The sequence below is a fragment of the Rana temporaria genome, chromosome 6 (assembly GCF_905171775.1).
Source record: "Rana temporaria chromosome 6, aRanTem1.1, whole genome shotgun sequence".
In the NCBI taxonomy this organism is placed as follows: domain Eukaryota; kingdom Metazoa; phylum Chordata; class Amphibia; order Anura; family Ranidae; genus Rana; species Rana temporaria.
The window spans coordinates 195574205-195595580 of record NC_053494.1 but is presented as its reverse complement, the minus strand read 5'-3'; the positions used below and the strand labels follow the sequence as shown (position 1 = coordinate 195595580).

Genomic DNA, 21376 nt, shown 5'->3' with positions numbered 1-21376 from the left:
AGATCTTCCGAAATAGCAATACAGTTGGCAATATATTTGAATGGCTATTGAAGCTGCATTTGAATGTCTGATACAGGCTTTTAGAGGAGCACATTAGTAAATCACATAATCGTATAATGTGAACCAAGTCTGCTGGTGAATCCAACCCACAGCGTACACTTTCCTGGGAGTTCAGCTGATCTTCTCTTTAGCTCAGAGGTGGGCAAACTACGGCCCGCGGGCCGTATACGGCCCGGCGGACCTTTTAATCCGGCCCCCGGGCGGATCGCTAGAAATCTGAATTTGAAGTCTGAATTTGCAGTCGAAAGAATTGCGGGTGTTAGCCGCACCTCTTTCCCGCCCCCCCCCGCTGGTGCAGCCGAAGAAACCTGTGGGTGTTAGCCGCGCCTCCTTTCCCGCCCCCCGCTGATTCAGCCGAAGAAGCCATTGGAGCTGGCCACGCTTCCTTTCCCGCCCCCTGCTGACGGCATTCCCAGCCGCCCGTCACCACGTGGAGTGAGTGTCCCCGAATTCAAAAAAGTCCCCCAATTCCCGCCAAGTAATGACCCGGTCCCGACTCCTCACCTCACACTGTGCACACTGCACAGGCTGCTGTAGGAGACCCGAGACGGCCGAGGACTGCAGGCAGCAAAACACTGACAGGACAGAGATTTCATAATCATCATCAGGTACTTGCTTGTGGGGATGCTGGCAGCAATTGATGGCACACTGGCAGCAATTGGTGGCACACTGACAGCAATTGATGGCACACTGGTGGCACACTGGCAGCAATTGATGGCACACTGGTGGCACACTGGCAGCAATTGATGGCACACTGGCAGCAATTGATGGCACACTGGTGGCACACTGGCAGCAATTGATGGCACACTGGCAGCAATTGATGGCACACTGGTGGCACACTGGCAGCAATTGATGGCACACTGGCAGCAATTGATGGCACACTGGCAGCAATTGATGGCACACTGGTGGCACACTGGCAGCAATTGATGGCACACTGGCAGCAATTGATGGCACACTGGTGGCACACTGGCAGCAATTGATGGCACACTGGCAGCAATTGATGGCACACTGGCAGCAATTGATGGCACACTGGTGGCACACTGGCAGCAATTGATGGCACACTGGCAGCAATTGATGGCACACTGGTGGCACACTGACAGCAATTGATGGCACACTGGTTTATGTATGTCTTAGTGATTGATTAACATCACAACTTCATTGATTTAAAATTGATACCCTTATTTTTTGTATGATTTTTGCTTTTGCTCATCACTGCCACACACATGCAGCCATGCATTGCACGTGTGTGGCAGTAATGAGCAAAACTAAAAATCATACAAAAAAAAAGCTATCAATGAAGTTGTGATGTGAATCAATCACTAAGACAATAAGACATACATAAACCATAATTTATGACACGGCATACATTGTCGTTTGGCAGGACTTTATGGGGACAATGTCTGCATTCTCTGATCCTCTCTAGTATCATGTCTGCAGTCTCTGATCCTCTCTGGTATCATGTGCGCAGTCTCTGATCCTCTCTGGTATCATGTCCGCAGTCTCTGATCCTCTCTGGTATCATGTCCGCAGTCTCTGATCCTCTCTGGAAATTTTCACTAATATGAGTCACAAATAGTGAAAAATGTTCATTGTTTTGGGAAATTTTGTTTAATAAATTACATTTTTTTTCTTGTAAGGCAACCTCACTTTTTCATTGTGTAACTATAACAAGTACTCGTACCAGTTGTCCAACAATGATATTTACTGCTTTTTATAAAGAAATACAATTGATTTTATGCAGTATTGAGTTTAGCCTTTTGGCCCGGCCCTCCAAAATATTTTTAATTTCTCATGTGGCCCCATCGAAAAAATAATTGCCCACCCCTGCTTTAGCTCCTATGACATTGCTGAGGACATAACTCACGTGTGTACTTACCTGTGAAGACCAGCATCCAGCACCCATTGTAATATAAAGCCGTGTTTGGACTGCCTGAACCTGAAGTACATTTTTACTGAAGTGTAACAACAACAAAAACATATATGATATAATAATGCTTAATATTCACTTTTAGCACCACTGACACTGTCATGTATTACTGTAGCGTTCCCTGTACAAAAAATAAATTCCCTACCCCAAGGTCTTTTTAATGCTCCATGTAATGGCAACTCTTAGGCCTCGTACACACGACCGAACATGTCTGCTGAAACTGGTCCGCGGACCAGTTTCAGTGGACATGTTCGGTCGTCTGTACGTCCGACCGGACAATTTTCCGGCGGATCGGACAGGTTTCCAGCAGACAAATGTTTCTTAGCATGCTAAGAAACATGTCCGCTGGAAGCCTGTCCGTCGGACATGTTCGGTCGTCTGTACGACTTACCGGACATGTCCGCTCGGCCGAAAGCCCTCGCATGCGTCGAAGTGATTTGACGCATGCGTGGAAGCATTGACCTTCCAGGGTCGCGCACGTCACCGCGTCATCGTCGCGGCGACGGCGTGGCCACGTCACCGTTATACTAACCCTCCCTGTAACCCTTATACTAATCCTCCCTGTAACCTTAACCCTTACCCTCCCTGTAAGTTTAGCACTAACCCTCCCTGAAGCCCTAATACTAATCCTCTCTGTAACCCTGACACAAATCCTCCCTGTAACCCTTATACTAATCCTCCCTGTAACCCTAAGGCCCCGTACACACGATAGAATCCATCCGCTGAAAAATCTCAGCGGATCGGTTTCAGCGGATAGATTCTATGGTGTGTACATTCCTGCGGATATTTATCCGCGGAAATTTCCCAATTCCAGCAGATAAAAATTTGTAGACATGTCTACAAATCTATCCGCTTGAATTGGCTCCCGCGGATCGATCCGGTGGTCTGTACAGACTCACCGGATCAATCCGTCCGAAGGGATCCCTGCATGCGTCGTAATGATTCGACACATTCGTGGAATTCCTTTTATGACAGCGTCGTGCACGTCGCCGCGTCATCATCGCGGCGCGACACGTCATCGCGAGGGGATTTCGGCGCGGATTTCGATCCGATGGTGAGTACACTCCATCGGATCCAAATCCGTGGAAATCCTCGAGAGGATTTATCCGCGGATATGGTCCGGTGGACCGTATCCGCGGATAAATCCTCTCGTGTGTACTAGGCCTTACACTAATCCTCCCTGTAACCCTTATACTAACCCTCCCTGTAACCCTTATACTAACCCTCCCTGTAACCCTTATACTAACCCTCCCTGTAACCTCAACACTAATCCTCCCTGTAACCCTAATACTAATCCTCTCTGTAACCCTTATACTAACCCTCCCTGTAACCCTTATACTAACCCTCCCTGTAACCCTAATACTAATCCTCTCTGTAACCCTTATACTAATCCTCCCTGTAACCCTTATACTAATCCTCCCTGTAACCCTAACACTAATCCTCCCTGTAACCCTTATACTAACCCTCCCTGTAACCCTTATACTAACCCTCCCTGTAACCTTAACACTAATCCTCCCTGTAACCCTTATACTAATCCTCCCTGTAACCCTTATACTAATCCTCCCTGTAACCCTAACACTAATCCTCCCTGTAACCCTTATACTAACCCTCCCTGTAACCCTTATACTAACCCTCCCTGTAACCTTAACACTAATCCTCCCTGTAACCCTTATACTAATCCTCCCTGTAACCCTTATGCCGCGTACAGACGGTCGTTTTTTGTGATGAAAAAAAACAACGTTTTAAATCGTGAAATAAAACGACGTTTTTGAAACATCATTTTCAAAAACGATGTTGCCTACACACCATCGTTTTTTCACAATGCTCTAGCAAAGCGAGGTTACGTTTCACCACTTTTTTCTATTGAAGCTCACTTCATAACTAGCTTCTGGGCATGCGCGGGTGTAACAACGTCGTTTTAAACGTCGTTTTTTGCTACACACGGTCAATTTCTGTGAAACAAAAACGACGTTTTGAAAAACGACACAAAAAATTCGAGCATGTTCGAATTTTTTTTTGGTCGTTTTTTTGAAGACATAAAATGACGTTTTGCCCACACACGATCATTTTAAATGACGTTTTTTAAAACGTCGTTTTTTTTCATCACAAAAAACGACCGTCTGTACGCGGCATTATACTAATCCTCCCTGTAACCCTAACACTAACCCTCCCTGTAACCCTTATACTAACCCTCCCTGTAATCATAAGGCCCCGTACACACGAGAGGATTTATCCGCGGAATCGGTCCTCCGGACCGTTTCCACGGATAAATCCTCTGGCGGATTTTGATCTGATGGTTGTACTAACCATCAGATCAAAATCCGCGCGGAATTCCCTCCGCGGTGACGTGTCGCGCCGTCGCCGTGATGATGACGCGGCGACGTGCGCGACGCTGAAATATAAGTACTTCCACGCATGCGTCGAATCATTACGACGCATGCGAGGGAGGGAATCGGACGGATTGATCCGGTGAGTCTGTACAGACCACCGGATCAATCCGCTGGACTGGATTCCAGCGGATAGATTTCTTAGCATGCTAAGAAATTTTTATCCGCTGGAAATCCATCGGCCCGAAAAATATCCACGGATAAATATCCGCTGGGTCGTACACACCAGCGGATCTATCCACTGAAACCGATCCGCGGATAAATTCCAGCGGACAGAGCCTGAGGCTTCATACACACAGGATGTTTTAAACGCTGTTTTTGCTTTTTTTCCTGTCTCTAAATACCTTGCAATGTTAGCACATGTGTCCATGCACAGGCGTTTAGAAAAAAAAACATATCTAAACACGCTTGGCTGTTCATTCCTTCCAATGACCAGAATAAATTAATATTTCTGTTATTTCCTCCTGCTTTGCAGGGAATAAACAATAAATAAAAAATGGCAAGATTGTCTGTCAGTGTTTGGAGCTCTGTATTGATTACATCACAGAGCTCCCTTCCTTGATGTGATGGAGCTGATCAGTGGGTGCCAGTGATTGTTTGTTGGCTGGCACCCACTGATCAGCTTGATCAAATCACAGCACAGCCAGGGTGGCAGGCACGTGCGAACACGCCCCCTACCCGGAAGTACTGGATCATTAATCAGATGTGTGATCCAGCGGCTCTGCCGCAGTATATCTGCATGGGGTGGTTGGCAAGGGTTTAAATAAAATAATATAGCATATACAATCGCTACACAAGTCATATTGTAATTGAATGTTATTAAAAATGACCTTTCCTTTTTAATCTGTGGTGATGTAATTTTCATTAAAATTGAATGCAATATGGCTACCTGGAGGTGTTCTGTACACAGGGGGTGAACTTCCCCAGAAATTTAATTTTCTGCTGGTGTGATTTGTTCACTGATTTTCCCAGAAATCTGAACTAACATACATGTCAGATTTTTGACACCCCCTGCAACAAAAAAAAGTTTTTTTATGAGATGCTCCCAAAGGGTTAAGACCTTGCAGCAATCCTCATTAGAACACTGCAAGTGCATCAGCTGATCACTAATGAAAATGTAATTCTCATTCAGAATCAGTAACCAAAAGACATTTTTTTTTTATTCGGATATTTATTATAGCAAAAGGTAAAATATATGGCCCAGATTCTCGTAGAATGGAGTAAATTTGGGCGGGCTTAACGTATCTCATTTACGTTACGCTGCCGCAAGTTTTTCATGCAAGTGCTTTATTCACAAAGCACTTGCGTGTAAAGTTGCAGCGGCGTATCATAAATCACCCGGTGTAAGCCCGCCTAATTCAAATTAGGCGGGTAGGGGGCGTGTTTCATTTAAATGAAGCGTGTCCCCGCGCCGAACGAACTGCGCATGCGCCGTCCCTAAAATATCCCGGCGTGCATTGCTCTAAATGACGTCGCAAGGACGGCATTGTTTTCGACGTGAATGTAAATGGCGTCCAGCCCCATTCACGGACGACTTACGCAAACAACGTAATTTTTAAATTTCGACACGGGAACGACGGCCATACTTAACATTGGTTGCGCCTCATAGACCCAGGGGCAACTTTACGCCGGGAAAAAAGCCTAACGTAAACGTCGTAACTTTACTGCGTCGGCCGCGCGTACGTTCGGGAATTCGCGTATCTAGCTAATTTGCATACTCGACGGGGAAAACGACGGATGCGCCACCTAGCGGGCAAAAAAAAATTGCAGTTAAGATCCGACGGCATAAGAGCCTTACGCCTGTCGGATCTAATGGATATCTATGCGTAACTTATTCTAAGAATCAGTCGCATAGATACGACGGCCCAGATTAGGACTTACGACGGCGTACATGGCGTTGCGCCGTCGTAAGCCCTTTGAGAATCTGGGCCTATGTGTTTTTTTCAAAATTGTTGCTCTTCTTTTGTGTATAGCGCAACAAAAACGCAGAGGTGATCAAATACCACCAAAAGAAAGCTCTATTTGTGGGAAATAAAGGACGTTTGTTTGGGTACAGCGTCGCAGTGCCGTATCACAAAAAATGGCCTGGTCATATAGCAGCCAAATCTTCCGGGGCTGAAGTGGTTAACTAGCAATAGTATTTGAGGAGAATACTCCAGTGTTCCAGCCTTATGGTACATTTACCGGTAGTCCCGTCCTGTTTATTCTTTTTTCTCGGTGAGGTGAACATACTTTCATAGTTATTTAACTCTTCGTTTTACGCTCTGCAGCATTAAAGCAAGCATAACTTCTGTAATTAAAACCTCCAAAGATATATTGCAAACAGCCCGAGCATATTTAATTGGCAAATAAGGCACATCCATTATGAGATGGAGCTTATTAGAGTTTTTCATCACTGTCTGGGTTTCGCTGTGAGGCTGATATTAAAGAACAAGCGTACTGTCAAGGTTCGTTTTCTACCACACTTGGCAAAGTCATCATCACTCCTCAACAAGGAATTCTCAGGACATTAGTGTACACATAGCTCATTAGCCAAAATCAGCTTTCAGGTCAATTTCTTCACCACTGTAATTTCATCTGTTCATTAACAACTCTAGGAGGGATTTGATTAATTTCAGATTAAAGCAAAAATTCAAGCTAAGTGAGATGTCTTCATCCATAGAAAGGTTTGATGGTAGTAATATTGCAGATATGGATGGAGTCTAAAGGTTGAGCCACCCACTGATTTATGAAGTCTCTTGTGGACTCCGGCAGTTATATCTCTCCAATAGAGTTCCCCATCCCGTTCTTGCATGCCTTTGGGCTACCTCAACACTCAGCAACAACACCAATGCACTTAAAGTGACATTAAGCAACATCCACTAATACACATCCACTACTTAATAGCCTTGTAGTCTATTCTTCATTAAATTGTCTCTTACTGTGTTATTCTGCCTCCTTCAAATGTCCTTCATGAGTTTCCCCTCACTTCCTTTGTTTGTAAGAAGCAGTGCACATTAGTTGTAGTCTATTCACACTACAAATCCTGTAGTCCATAGTCTATCCTGTCGGCAATTGGCTATACCAAGATCATGGCTGCATGATCCCGGTACTGTTTTTTTTCTGCCGCAACTGGCTTTCTTTATAAAAGTGAAGCGTGCGGCTGTAACTTTTACAGCCCTCTGAAGGCCCCTCCCCTCCCGCCACTGCCCATGGTCATTCCAGGGCTCTCCAGTTCCACCAGGGAGCTCAGGAACACCGTAAGAATTCAGGACAGCTGCCCACAGAGGAGAAGGAGGAATGTCCATTCCCCCTCTCCTCTGTGATGAGTGATCCTGGGAGCAATGAGGATTCCGGTCCAGTGATCCAGTTCCTGTCTGCCTAACCTGTCAGCTGCTTCAGCTCCTGTTTCCCAGTTCCTGAACTTCCGGATTACCTCTACCTCTGTTGATCCTGCCAGGCACTCGTACCACTCCTCAATTCTGCGCCTTCTGTTACTTTACCAGGGGCCGAGAGTAGGAGCCTCCCTCTGCTATATCGGGTTCACCACCATCAGGTACGTGACACAGAGACATAATAGGACTTGTAGTTCCGCAACAGCTGTAGGGCCACCAGTTTGAGACCCCTGCTGTAAAGGCTTTTAGTGTCACCTATGGACAATTCTAGATACCGTGGTTTGTTGAAATTTCACAGGCGTGAACAATTTTACATCTTGACGTGTTTGCTATCTATTTACTCAATGAAACATCATGTTTTTTACAATTGGGTATTATATTTTGTTTGTGTGCACTAAAAAATTTTTTGAGGGAAAAAATATACTTTAATGAATTTTAATGCAAAAAAAAAACATTATAAGCAATTGTTTGGTAAAATATAAAATATTAAAATAGACACTTAACATCATGCTTTAAAATTACACATGCTCATGGAATGGTGCCAAACTACAGTACCATTTTTATTTTATTTTTATTAATGCTGATCTCATAGCAGTGCTAGGAAGAAACATGAACCATTTAACCCAGCAAAATATCTGAGACTCTCTCCAACCCCTGCCCGATGCTACATAGTCAATTGTTGGACTTGACCATCCAATGGACATCATTGCCAAGGTCATGCATTTGCTCCTCCATCATGAAAGCAAGTTCCCAGTCTACCAAAAAAAGGCAAATTTATGGTTCCATGCAGTAGACCATAACTACCGGTAGCTATGTCTCATAGGCGACATAGGCCCATAGGCGACATCGCAAAAGCTTTTACAGATTATCAGTTTAGCAATACACAGGAGGTCTGGTGCTAGAACTATTACCCTCACTGTAATGTTTGCGCCGATGCCTAATAAGTCTGGTGCGAACACTGTTTACATGTGCGTGACCTACTTATGAGCAAGAGGATGCAGGGTAGCTTTACATTTTTTGATTATTATTTATTTTATTCCTTTTTTTTGTTTTTACACTGTCCCTTTACTTTTTTTCCGATCAACTTTATTGCTATCACAAGGGATGGACAACACCCCTTGTAATAGCACAGTCACAGGTACTCTTTACTGAAACATCAATTAGACCCCAGATCTCTTCTATGCCCTCCAAAGCACCAAGATTGGTTTAATCAGATGCTTGTTCCAGCCGGTAACGGCTTGTTTACATGAGACCGAAACCAGACGTGACATGATCCTCATCGCTTCTGGTTTCTGATTTCACACAGTGGGAGGAAGAACATCAGTTTCTTTTTTCTATGCCCATAGGTGTGCGCAGCCAATTGCATTAGGGTGTGCACCCCAAAGTTAAAACACTACCGATCACTCACGATGAAAGGGAAGGGGCCGGTAAGTTACATATTTACCGGCCCCTTCCCCCACTCATCCTAAAACATCTCCGCGGCAACAGCCGGAGGGAGAGGAGAGTAGGGAAGCCAGAAGCACTGCGAGAAGAAGAAGGGGGGGAACCAGGGCAGTAGGGGGAATCTGTGCTGCACAGTGTGATTAGGGTGTGCCTGGGCACACCTGGCACACCCTGTGCGCACGCCTATGACTATGCCTCAGGAACCATATGCTGCCAGTTGCATCCTTACCAGGCTCCCCGATTCCACAGGCGGGACCCTCTTTCACGCCTGTAAAAGTAATCCAGTGTCTTCTTACCTACTAGGATTACTTTTACATTGAGGGGAATTGCTGACCCTGAAAAATGATATCTCGATCATTGCTAAAGCTGCAGTGATGACCGAGAGATCACTCTTCCAATCCAGTGACGTATCAGTATGTTGCGGGTCGGCAAGTGGTTAAATATAACTTTCAAGTGGATTGATCATACAAAAAATGGATGCATGATCAAAATTTGCAAAAGTAAATGGTAACTAGTCTTTTCAAAGTATGAATCTCTAGACGACCAGTGTAGAATGGAAAAAATAATGCCAACATTCCCCCCCCCCCCCCCCATTTTTAAAACAAATTTAAGAACAAAACAAGACAAAGAAATATATTTTTCCCTTATGGGGCCTGTAAACAGCACAAGCCATTTGACAAGAATTAAGTTCCCAGGAAACATCAAAAGCTGCTAAACAGGATGATAAATGTAACAACGTTATTTGTCTTACAAGAGAACATCTCGGCAAACAACCAAAAAGCCAAAACAATGACTTCAATATTTTCGATAAATCAAAGGGAAGCATAATGCGAAGATTAAAATTGATGGCTTTATTCTCGTGTTAACGGCAGGGGCTGAATAGCTGGCTGGCTAATCTGAAGCATGTAATATATGACAGGTCCATAGGTGATCTACAGCGCTTGGGGCTACACTGGTACAAGCACACAGATGATTTGTCCTGTGTTAATGATATACTGTAAGCCGGATTTTCTGCTTGCATCAAAATATCGTAAAAATATGTGACTTAGATATATCACTATTTGTTGGGTGACAGCTGAACACAAATCATCAAGTCCGCTTCTTGCGGAGGAGGATAATGTAAAAAAGCCGCAATCAATCATTATTTATTTACACTTAGCCATCCTGTTGGTAATACGGAGAATGAAGGATTATGGGAGTGTGAGCTAAACTTTTCCCCAACTGCGGCCACTGTCAGCACCATTTCATATAAAATACAGTATATGTGTTTTTTTTTTTTTTTTGTTGGAACACCATTCTCTTGACAGGGCTTCAGTGCTGCTTTAGTTGCTGACCTGAAGCACGCTTGTTATCAAATCTTAACCAGTGACTCAAATGCTTAAAGTTACTAGATTGGCAAAACTAGCATTTTCAGAAGAAGGTCCGCAATGCTAGAGTACATCATTCTGAAAGCACATGTTTCTTTTAACCACTTGCTGACCAATCATTTTCTGGCACTTAAGCCGTGTACACACGATCGGTTTGTCCGATGAAAACAGACCGATGGACTGTTTTCATTGGACAAACCGATCGTGTGTGGGCCCCATCCTTTTTTTTTTTTCCCATCTGTGAAAAAAATAGAACGGGCTAGATTCAGGTAGCAGTTACGGCGGTGTATCTCCAGTTATTGCTTTCACTCTAACATTCGAGGTGATGTGTGGGTCGAATACCGTTTACATATGCGTGCGCGACTCACATATGCTTTCGCTTCTGTGCGCTTCAAAGTTTTTCTAATTATTATTTATTTTACTTTTTATTTTTTATTTTTACACTGTCCGTTTATTTCTTAATCAATTTTATTCCTAGTACAAGGAATGTAAACATCCCTTGTAATAGGCATATGGATTACAGGTCTTCTTTATTTAGAGATCTGGGGTCAAAAGCAAAAATCTTTTGCTTTACAATATAAAAAAAAAAATAGATAGATAGATAGATAGATAGATAGATAGATAGATAGATAGATAGATATTTTTTTATTTTTTATTTTTTCTTCCAGCCTGGACCGTACGTAACATCATGACATTGCTCCAGTCCTCAAAGGCCATAGAGGCAATCAAAGAGTGTTAACTCTTTTATCACCTATGGGAGCAGCCGGCCACACCGTCAGATCATTTATCAGGCAAATGAGTGGAAACGATAAGCCAAAGAAAGACCGGCAGGCAGCAGGAGGGAGGGAGTTTAGTCTTTTTACATTTTAGAATGTGCATAGTTTTCAAGGCTGCCCCGACTGAAAAATGGTTGAGAAACACTGCCCTATAGTATGCATCATACATACCAAGGGGAGTACAACTGGGGAAATCCATAGTGGAGAATTATCTGGGGGCTTTGGTTGATCATAAGCTCAATAATGGCATGCAATGCCAAGCTGCAGTTTCCAAAGCAAGCAACGTCCTTTCTTGTATTAAGAGAGGTATGGACTTCAGACAGAAAGATATCATTTTGCCCCCCTGTACAAATCATTAGTAAGACCTCATCTGGAACTTGCAGTTCTCAAAAAGGATATCAGGGAAATGGAGAAAGTGCGGAGAAGGGCAACCAAACTGATAAGAGGCATGGAGGAGATCAGCTATGAGCAAAGATTAGAGGAACTGAATTTATTCTCTCTTGAGAAGAGGAGATTAAGGGGGGATATGATCGATGTGTACAAATATATAAGGGGTCCATATAGTGAACTTGGTGTTGAGTTATTCACGTTAAGGTCATCACAGAGAACAAGGGGACACTCTTTAGATCTGGAGTAAAAGAGATTTAATATCCAAATACGGAAAGGCTTCTTCACAGTAAGGCCTCGTACACACGATAGTTTAAACAGAGGACAACGGTCTGATGGACCGTTTTCTTTGGTCAAAACCGATCGTGTGTAGGTTATTTAACCATCGGTTAAAAAAAGCAAACTTGCTTTAAAATCCATGCATGCTCAGAATCAAGTTGACACATGCTTGGAAGCATTGGAATTTTGTTTTTTTCAGCACGTCGTTGTGTTTTACGTCACTGCGTTCTGCCACAATAGTTTTTTTAACCGTTGGTGTGTGGATGCGACGGACCATCAGTCAGATTCATCAGTTAACCGATGACAACGGTCCATCAGACCGTTCTCATCGGATGGATGGCTTAAGAGCTGTGAACATGTGGAATAGACTCCCTGCAGAGGTGGTTCTTGCCAGCTCAGTAGATTGCTTTAAAAAAGGACTGGGTTATTTTCTAAATGTACATAATGTAACTGGATACTAACATTTAAAGTAAATCCAGGGAATATCAGATTGCCTCTCGAGGATCAAGAAGGAAATTTTCCCCCTGCTGTATTAAATTGTATCATGCCTTGTTGTTTTTTTTTTGGGGAACGAGGGATTAGCAAAACTATGTTGGCATAGGACACACCCCCTGACACACCCCATTAAAGGAGAATTATACAATAAAAATATTAGTTAAAGCCACAAGTGCTTTTTTTTACCACTACAATTACTTTATATTGGCTTTTGACATTTACAAATGCAGCAATTTAGAAATCAGATGAAAGGTTTAGCACTGGGAAACACTTTTTGAAAGATAAAAAGTGCATTTTATATACAACTCTATAGGTCAGCCCAAAATGAGGGACACATGAGGAGGAAAGAGGGACAGAGGGACTTTGTTCTTAATCAGGGACAGTCCTTCAAAATCAGGGACAGTTGGGAGCTATGGTATAGGATTGAGTAATTGGGATTATATATATATATATATATATATATATATATATATATATATATATATATATATATATATATATATATATATATATATATATATATATATATATATATATATATATGTGTGTGTGTTCTATTTTTCCCTTTTATAGGTTGAACTAGATGGACTTGTGTCTTTTTTTCAACCTAACTAACTACTGTATGTACCGTATTTATTGGCGTATAACACGCACCCTAACTTTAAGAGGGAAGTTTCAGGAAAAATAACTTTCCACAGCCCCCTGCATATAACACGCAGGCACAGTTTACCCTCTATTTTCAGGGTAAAAAAGTCAGTGTTATACGCCAATAAATACAGTAGTAATGTAACTACGATGTCATGTAGCAATACTCCACACCAGCCCACTGCAGATGACTGCGTTAACCCAGCTGTGCCAGCTGTGCCAGCCTTCCTTCCTCATGCAAACAACATTGGAGCTGTCACAAGAACTATGGCACAATTGAGAAATGGCCCCCCTAGAGTAGGCAGCTCAGAACTATCACCAGTATTAAAGCGGTGAGTGTAATGTCACATATGAAAGCAGGACCATAACATGTTCTCTATCTGCCAGTAAGTCTTGTTTATTAGGTAACATCTGGCTGTGTTCTTGTCCTGGTCCATAAAACTGCAGTAAAGTAACATTTGCTGCCCATTTCGCTGCGTCCCAGCACACACAGGGCTCCGAATGCTCCAACTGTGCTAGCAGGGGTTCAGATAAAGGCTGACTGACCGAAGCCCAATCATACCGTTCCTACAATGACACAATCTGACTTAACCGGCCTTGGTGGGCACTGTAATGGATATACTCCATGTATGCATTATATATACATTATGAAAACAGTTAATATTAAATATTTCAAAGACACATTACAGCAAGTGCTGTCTAAACACCCGCTGTGCCTTCAGCAGGGGCCCTAATCAACACACTGCAGACTGCGAATGGGTTCCCGTAACTGTAAACACTTATTTTTTTGTATAATGTCACCATGTTCCATCTATTACAGGTCCATTAAATCTACAATGTACGTTTCTATTTATAAAAGGAGCCTACTAACATCATAATCATATATAATAGCTATAATGTGCTTAACATAATAACAGTCATGCAAATATTTCCATTCTGTTGCATAACAAGAACTATTTAGCATTATATTTACATTTGCTGTTCTGCTGAGAACAAGTTATCGGCCATATTAGAGAAAGCGATGTTGATGGTGGCGCAAGAGAAAATGACCGACTCGTGGACTGGGAAAAAAAAAATTGGAGCAAAACTCTCTCCATTAAACTCTACTTTAATTTACATCTTTACTTACATTACTTTTATCTTCTCCCCCAACTTCATTGTTATTAAATCACCTTTTAATCTCACTACTATATTACGTCTAATGTCTATCCATATGATTTGAATTTAACTCAACATTTTTACTCCCTCATTCAGGCTTCTTAAAGCTGAATGTCAATACAAAGACAAGAAACTTTTCTGCTATCCAATGTAATAGATACAATTGGCAATACACAGTATAGTTCTCACAACTGGATTGCCTATTGGCTTGGGTTTTCCACAGGTCACCACGGCTCTCTTCAGATGGGGGAATCCAAAACACTTAAAGCAGTTGTATTGCCCGCTTGGTCATTTTTACTCACAGGCTAGCCTATAATTATGCCGATCGGAAATTCCGACAAAAAAAGTTTAATGTGAGCTTTTGGTCGGAAACTCCAACCCCGTGTAGGCTCCACTGGACTTTTTCTGTTGGAATTTCCAACAGCAAAAATTTGAGAGCTGGTTCTCAAATTTTCAGACGGGAAAGGTTCTGATCGTGTGTATGCAATAGACATGTGCAGACTGGAATATTTCGTTTAGTTTTTTCGTTTTCGTTTGGAAAATAAATTTATTTAGTTACTCCCGAAAATCGTTTTGATTTATTTCGTTTTTCGTTGGGGAATAGCTTTCGTCCGAAAATCCAATAATACTTGGTTTCTGTCGAATGGTCGAATATTCGACGGAACGTCGAATATTTTTGGTTTCTGTCTATTGTTCAAACGAATATTCGACGGAACGTTGAATCTTTACGTCGAATCGTACATTTCCGTTCGAATTTTCCGCCTACAAGAATTCTAATGTTGTATGACTAGTAATAATGTCGAATCTATTCTCTATAATGTCGAATCTATTTTCTCATAAATCGAAATCTATTCTCTGTAATGTCGAATCTATTATTTCTATAGTGTCGAATCTTTTCTCTATAATGTCGGATCTTTTCTCTATGATGTTGAATCTTTTCCCTATAATGTCGAATCTCTCTATATCGAATTTTTACCGCAACGAAAACTAAAATAAAGCATTTTTTATGTCGGATCTTTCGGTTTTCGTTTCTTGCACTTTCGTTATCGTTTGTTAAAACAATAACGAAAAAAACAGATTTTCGGACGAAAATGCATTCTAACGAAAACGAATGCACATGTCTAGTATGCAATTCTGATGCACAAAAAAAAACATGCATGCTCTGAATCAATTTGATGCATGCTCAGAATCATTGAACTTCTTTTTTCTCAGCTCGTCCTAGTGTTGTATGTCACCGCGTCCTTGACGTTTGGAATTTCAGACAAGATTTGTGTGACCGTGTGTATGCAACACAAGTTTGAGCCAAAATTCTTTTTCTTGTCGGAATTTCCGATTGTATGTACGCAGCATAAGGCTTACCTGTAGGTAAAATGAATATCTCCTAAACTTTCATGCAGCAGCTGATGTCAGCGGCACATGCGCTCTAAAGGTCCGGCAGCTCGTGACGCATGACATCATCGCGGGTCCGGCCAACAGAAAGAAACACAGAGAGAACAGGTCAGCCCCCTCGTGGGATGACCAGGCGAGCTGCAGGAGCCTCATTCTAAGGTAAGTATTTCATAATGTGCTAGTATACGATGCATACTAGCTCATTATGTTATTGTCTTGCAGGTTTTGTTTTGTCTGTGCCCCTGTTAAGGAGATCCCCCTCTCTATTCATCTTGTTCACCATTGTCATACATTTTCCCCCCTAACCATAACCCCTGTCAAAGCACCTTGTCCCCGTGTTCACAAGGTCAGGGGCCTCTTCACCACAACCCTGGCCCGGTAGTTGTGGGTGGAAAGAGAGAAGTTGTGTCGCTCCAGGTGGAATGTGTCCTTGTAATGATCCTTCTCACAGAAGCCGCAGGTACAGGCAATGCATATAGCAAGGTGGAAAAAAGATTGTTGCCTTTATTGGTAAAATCAAAAACAGCACTACTATGATTAAACAATAGGAATAGCATGAAATGCGTCGGTTGTCCAGTTTGCTGTTGCTGTGGCTTGTAGTGCTGCCATTTATTTTACCAATAAAGGCAACGATTGTGTGGAGTGCGGCTGTCCAGAAAAAAATATTTATTTTTTTCTACTGGTGGTTGTGGGTGTTTGTGGTTGGGGGGCTTATTGGATTCTGTAAGCCCCCCCCATACCATGTGGAAAATAAAGTCAAATAAAACAGTTAAAGTCACAGTACACAAATAATAACAAATCAGAAAATAAGGGAAAACACAGATACAAGGAACACTAAAAATAATCTACCCTAAATATACACTGACCCTTCACACCCGCAAAATAAAGATTAAAAAATAGTAGAAACATTCTTCAAACTCATTTTACTAACCAGGTCAATGAGAAAAATATAAATTTTCAATTTCAGCTACATTCCATGAAAGGCAAAATCAATAATTTTGTGGCAAATTCAATTTCACCAAAACCATTCTACTCTTTCCTATAAACAACAATAGCAATACACCAAAGGGGATATATGAATGGCATTGTGAGCGGTACTTACCAATTGGCTCCTTTTGATTTTGAAAAAGGATCTTGCTGTTACTGCCATCCATGTTTGCCATATTGATGCTGTTTCCATCCATCCAGAAAATCTTCCTTTACAAGAGAAACAAAAATAAACATGTTATGCAAAAAAGATATTTCCGAATTCATCCAGATTGAAACATGTGTTTGGTTTTAGGACAATAACGCAACGGCCAATTCCTACTTTTATTGTGGCCAGAAAAATATCCTCTGTGCCAGGGGCTGAAAAAGAGGATTAGGATCCTTCAATTTATTCCCACCTGGAAAGCCAAAAAAATGGCGTGTTTAAGACCACCCAGAACTGAACAGCAACAAGGTTAAATCTGCTTAATCTGCTTTGGTCAAAAGTGCAAAAGAGCAAATTGTGCGCCGGAAAGCGTGTTTGCAAATTCATTATGAATACTTATCTTCATAAAAACCTGGCACAGTGCCTTGACTCAAAGATCGGTTGATGTAATTAGGATCTGTATATTGTAACTCTTAAACATATTAACCACTTCAGCTCCAGAAGGATTTGCCCCCTGAAAGACCATGCGTCTCTTTAACTGACAATTGCATGGTCGTGCGACGTTGTACCCAATCAAATTTGACGTCCTTTTTTTCTCACAAATAGAGCTTTCTTTTGGTGGTATTTGGTGGTATTTTGATCCAAGCCTATGGAACTCCTTACCCCAATCTGTCCGTCTATCTCCTTCTCTATTAGCTTTTAGCGGATCCCTGAAAACCCTCCTCTTCAGAGAAGCCTACCCTTCCCACACCTAACAACTGTATTTTCATTTGAGGCCATCTGATCATCCCCCACAGCTACTAGCCTTTGTTCCACTTGACCCTCCCTTCTAGATTGTAAGCTCTAACGAGCAGGGCCCTCTGATCCCTCCTGTATTGATTTGTATTGTGACTGTACTGTCTTCCCTGATGTAAAGCGCTGAGCAAACTGTTGGCGCTATATAAATCCTGTATAATAATAATAATAATAATAATAATAATAATAATAATTTGATCACCTCTACGGTTTAATTTTTTTGCGCTATAAACAAAAAAGACTGACAATTTTGAGAAAAAAAAAACAGTCTACTTTCTGCTATAATACATATACAAAACAACAAAATATAAAAAAAGAAATAAAATGTATACATAAGTTTAGGCCAATATGTATTCTTCTACATACTTTTGGTAAAAAAAAATTGCAATAGGCGTATATTGATTGGTTTGCGCAAAAGTTATTGCGTCTACAAACTATGGGATAGATTTAGGGACTTTTATTTGTTGTATAGTTTTTACTGTTAATGGCGGCAATCTGCGATTTTTTTTTTGCAGGACTGCGATCTTGCGGTGGACAAATCTGACCCCAAATGACACTTGTTGGGGACCAGTGACATCATTACATTGATCAGTGCTATAGAAATGCACTGATCAATGTAAAAATGACACTGGAAGGGAAGGGATTAACACTAGGGGAGATCAAAGGGTTAAGTGTGTTCTCTGGGTGTGTTCTAACTGTACGGGGGGTGGGCTGCCTGGGACATGACAAAGATCGCTGTTCCCGATCACTAGGAACAGAAAATCTCTGACTTGTCACTAGGCAGAACAGGGAATTGCCTTGTTTACATAGGCAGTTCCCTATCCTGCCTCTGTACACCACGATCGTGGGTTGCCGGTGGACATGGAGGAGGACCCGTGCGCCCACGATCTACTGTGCTAATATTGATGTGAACCTTTTCCAGTTTGCGCAGAAGAGCCAACCTGCCGCAGTATAATGGCAGCGGCTGGTCGGCAAGAGGTTAAATTGACTAATAAATATGAAGGACTTGTTTTTATTCATGGAGAACATTAAAGCTGAAGTGTAGTCATTTAAATTAATAACTCTTAGTTCCCCATGATAACCAATCAGCTTCTAACTTCAGCTTTTTCAATTAAGCGTTGACAAAAAAATAAATAAACATGGAAGCTGATTGGTTTCTAAGCAGCGCTGCACCAGATTTTGCACTCTCCAATTTTAGTAAGTCTAATATAGTATAGATAATAATACTAATACTAATAATATACCTGTAAATAATAATAATTATTATTATTATTTTACAAAATTCTAGGCACCCCCAAACTACAGAAAATGAGTATGTTAAAACCTGTTGGGGGAATTCCGATTTGCTAAAACAGTGAATGGAATAAAAAAAATACCAAGCAAAAATAAATTAATTGCTTTGAAACAGAAATCGGTAATTAGTCTATTTAAAAAAAAAGCTATCTGGGCAATATTTATTGGAACCTTTACTATGAACCCTTATATATATATATATATATATATATATATATATATATATATATATATATATATATATATATATACACACATTTATCAACCCATACAAATATAAAAACATATTTTTTATTCTTTAAGTTCCATAGGTGCTTTTATATGTTGAACACAAGCATACAATATGAATAACAATACAATAACATAAAAAAAAAGTACAAACAAGTTCTTGTACCAAATCTATTTTTATCATTGCCCCAGTTTTTGTCTACTATATTGAAAGTCTTGATAGTAACATACATGATACAGTGAAATTCTCATCAATCATTCAGCTGATTACACAAACATTGTCATCCATGGGATTATTCAGTGGGTTACAATTTATTCTAGGATGGTAAGAAGTGTGCTTTTGTAGATTGTATGTTATTTTTGTAGGCCCTTTTTAATATATTTAGAGCAAAATATTTCTGCTAAAATTGGTCCTTAAAGGGGTTGTAAAGGTACAAGAAAATGTTTCCCTAAATAGCTTCCTTTACCTTAGTGCAGTCCTCTTTCACTTACCTCATCCTTCCATTTTGCTTTTAAATGTCCTTATTTCTTCTGAGAAATTCTCACTTCCTGTTTTTCGGTCTGTAACTACACACAGTAATGCAAGACTTTCTCCCTGGTGTGGAGAAAGCCTCTTGAGGGGGGAGGGGGTGAGCAGGAGTGTCAGGACGCCCACTCACACACAGCTTCTTTCTCTATCTGCAAAGTAGTGAGAGTCCTGACACTCCTGCTCGCCCCCTCCCCCCTCAAGAGGCTTTCTCCACACCAGGGAGAAAGCCTCGCATTACGGTGTGTAGTTACAGACAGAAGAACAGGAAGTGAGGATTTCTCAGAAGAAATAAGGACATTTAAAATCAAAACGGAATGATGAGGTAAGTAAAGGAGGACTGCACTAAGGTAAAGGAAGCTATTTAGGGATTTTTTTTTTTACCTTTACAAACCCTTTAAAGCGGAGATCCACCCTAAAGTGGAACTCCCGCTGATCGTAACCCTCCCCCCTCCGGTGTCACATTTGACACCTTTCAGGGGGGAGGGGGGTGCAGATACCTGTCTAAAGACAGGTATTTGCACCCACTTCCGGCCACACAGTCTCGGGCAGACTGCGGGCATGACATCACCTCCCCCCCCACCATTGTGTTCTGGGAACACTCGGCTCCCAGTACACAGCGGGAGTCAATCGGCAGGAGTAGCGCGACTTGCGCATACGCCGTAGGTAACCGGGCAGTGAAGCCGGAGCACTTCACCTCCTGGTTCCCTCACCGAGGATGGCGGGGGGGGGGGGCAGCAGAGTGACAAGCGATCGCTCGTCCTCTGCTGCGGACGGCGCTGGACTCCAGGACAGGTAAGTGTTCTAATATTAAAAGTCAGCAGCTGCAGTATTTGTAGCTGCTGGCTTTTAATATTTTTTTTTCAGCGGACATCCGCTTTAAGGTAGATCCTAATGCATCACTCAGAAGACAGGCATGTATCTGTGGTCCTGCGCCCTCCTTAAAATACCTACTGATTCATACTTCACTTTTAAGAAAATAATGGCGTAATAAACTGACTGAAACCCAATCTGTTCAAGTAATTGTTAACACTGCTTATATTCTTATAGTACACTATACTATATGGCCAAAGATTTATGGACGCTTGACTTGACACCTTTCTGAGCTTGTTGAGCATACAATTCCAAAATCATGGATGTGAACATGGAGTGGTTAATACATATTACCATAGCGTATACCTGGCTTTCACTCCTCTTGGGGGTGGGGGCTTTCTAAAAGGTCTTGGGGAGTTTCTGTAAGCCCATTCAAAAGGGTATTTGCCAAGATCTTGTTTACAATACAGTAGTCATTTAAATTTATCCAGTGGGGTTGTGGTCAGGGCTCTGAAAAGCTCTCAATTTCCAAGAGGAACAAGGAGATCATTTGGGTTTTTCTTTCTTTTGTAACGTCAACAGCTACAAAAAATTTAGCTGCTGACTTTTAAAAATCAGGTACCTACCAGTGCCTATATTTCCACAGCTGGTTTTCTTATTGCGTTTGGTCCCTGGCACTGCCATCTTGGATAGCCAGTTGTGGCTTCCTGAGGAACCACAGCTGACTCCTCACTGCACATGGGCAAGCTCCTGCAGTACTTTTTGAATGGTTCTGCAGCTGCGAGAGGGGAGAGGCATCATCCTCACCTAGGCAAGGACTGCGGGACTGTGAATGAGTACAGATTATAATCCGTACTCTCTCCCCAATTCCCCCCAAAAAACTGTAGTTCAGTTACAGGCTG

The 21376-nt window shown here is 41.8% G+C and overlaps 1 protein-coding gene across 1 annotated transcript in view; it reads right to left on the bottom strand.

Moving 5' to 3' along the window:
- Positions 1-21376, bottom strand: part of LRP1B (LDL receptor related protein 1B) — a 1757966-nt gene that overhangs the window by 540284 nt on the left and 1196306 nt on the right. Inside the window, exon 31 of the mRNA XM_040358043.1 lies at positions 16790-16884. Coding sequence (XP_040213977.1) covers positions 16790-16884 — 95 coding nt within the window. The remainder of the gene's footprint in view (positions 1-16789; positions 16885-21376) is intronic.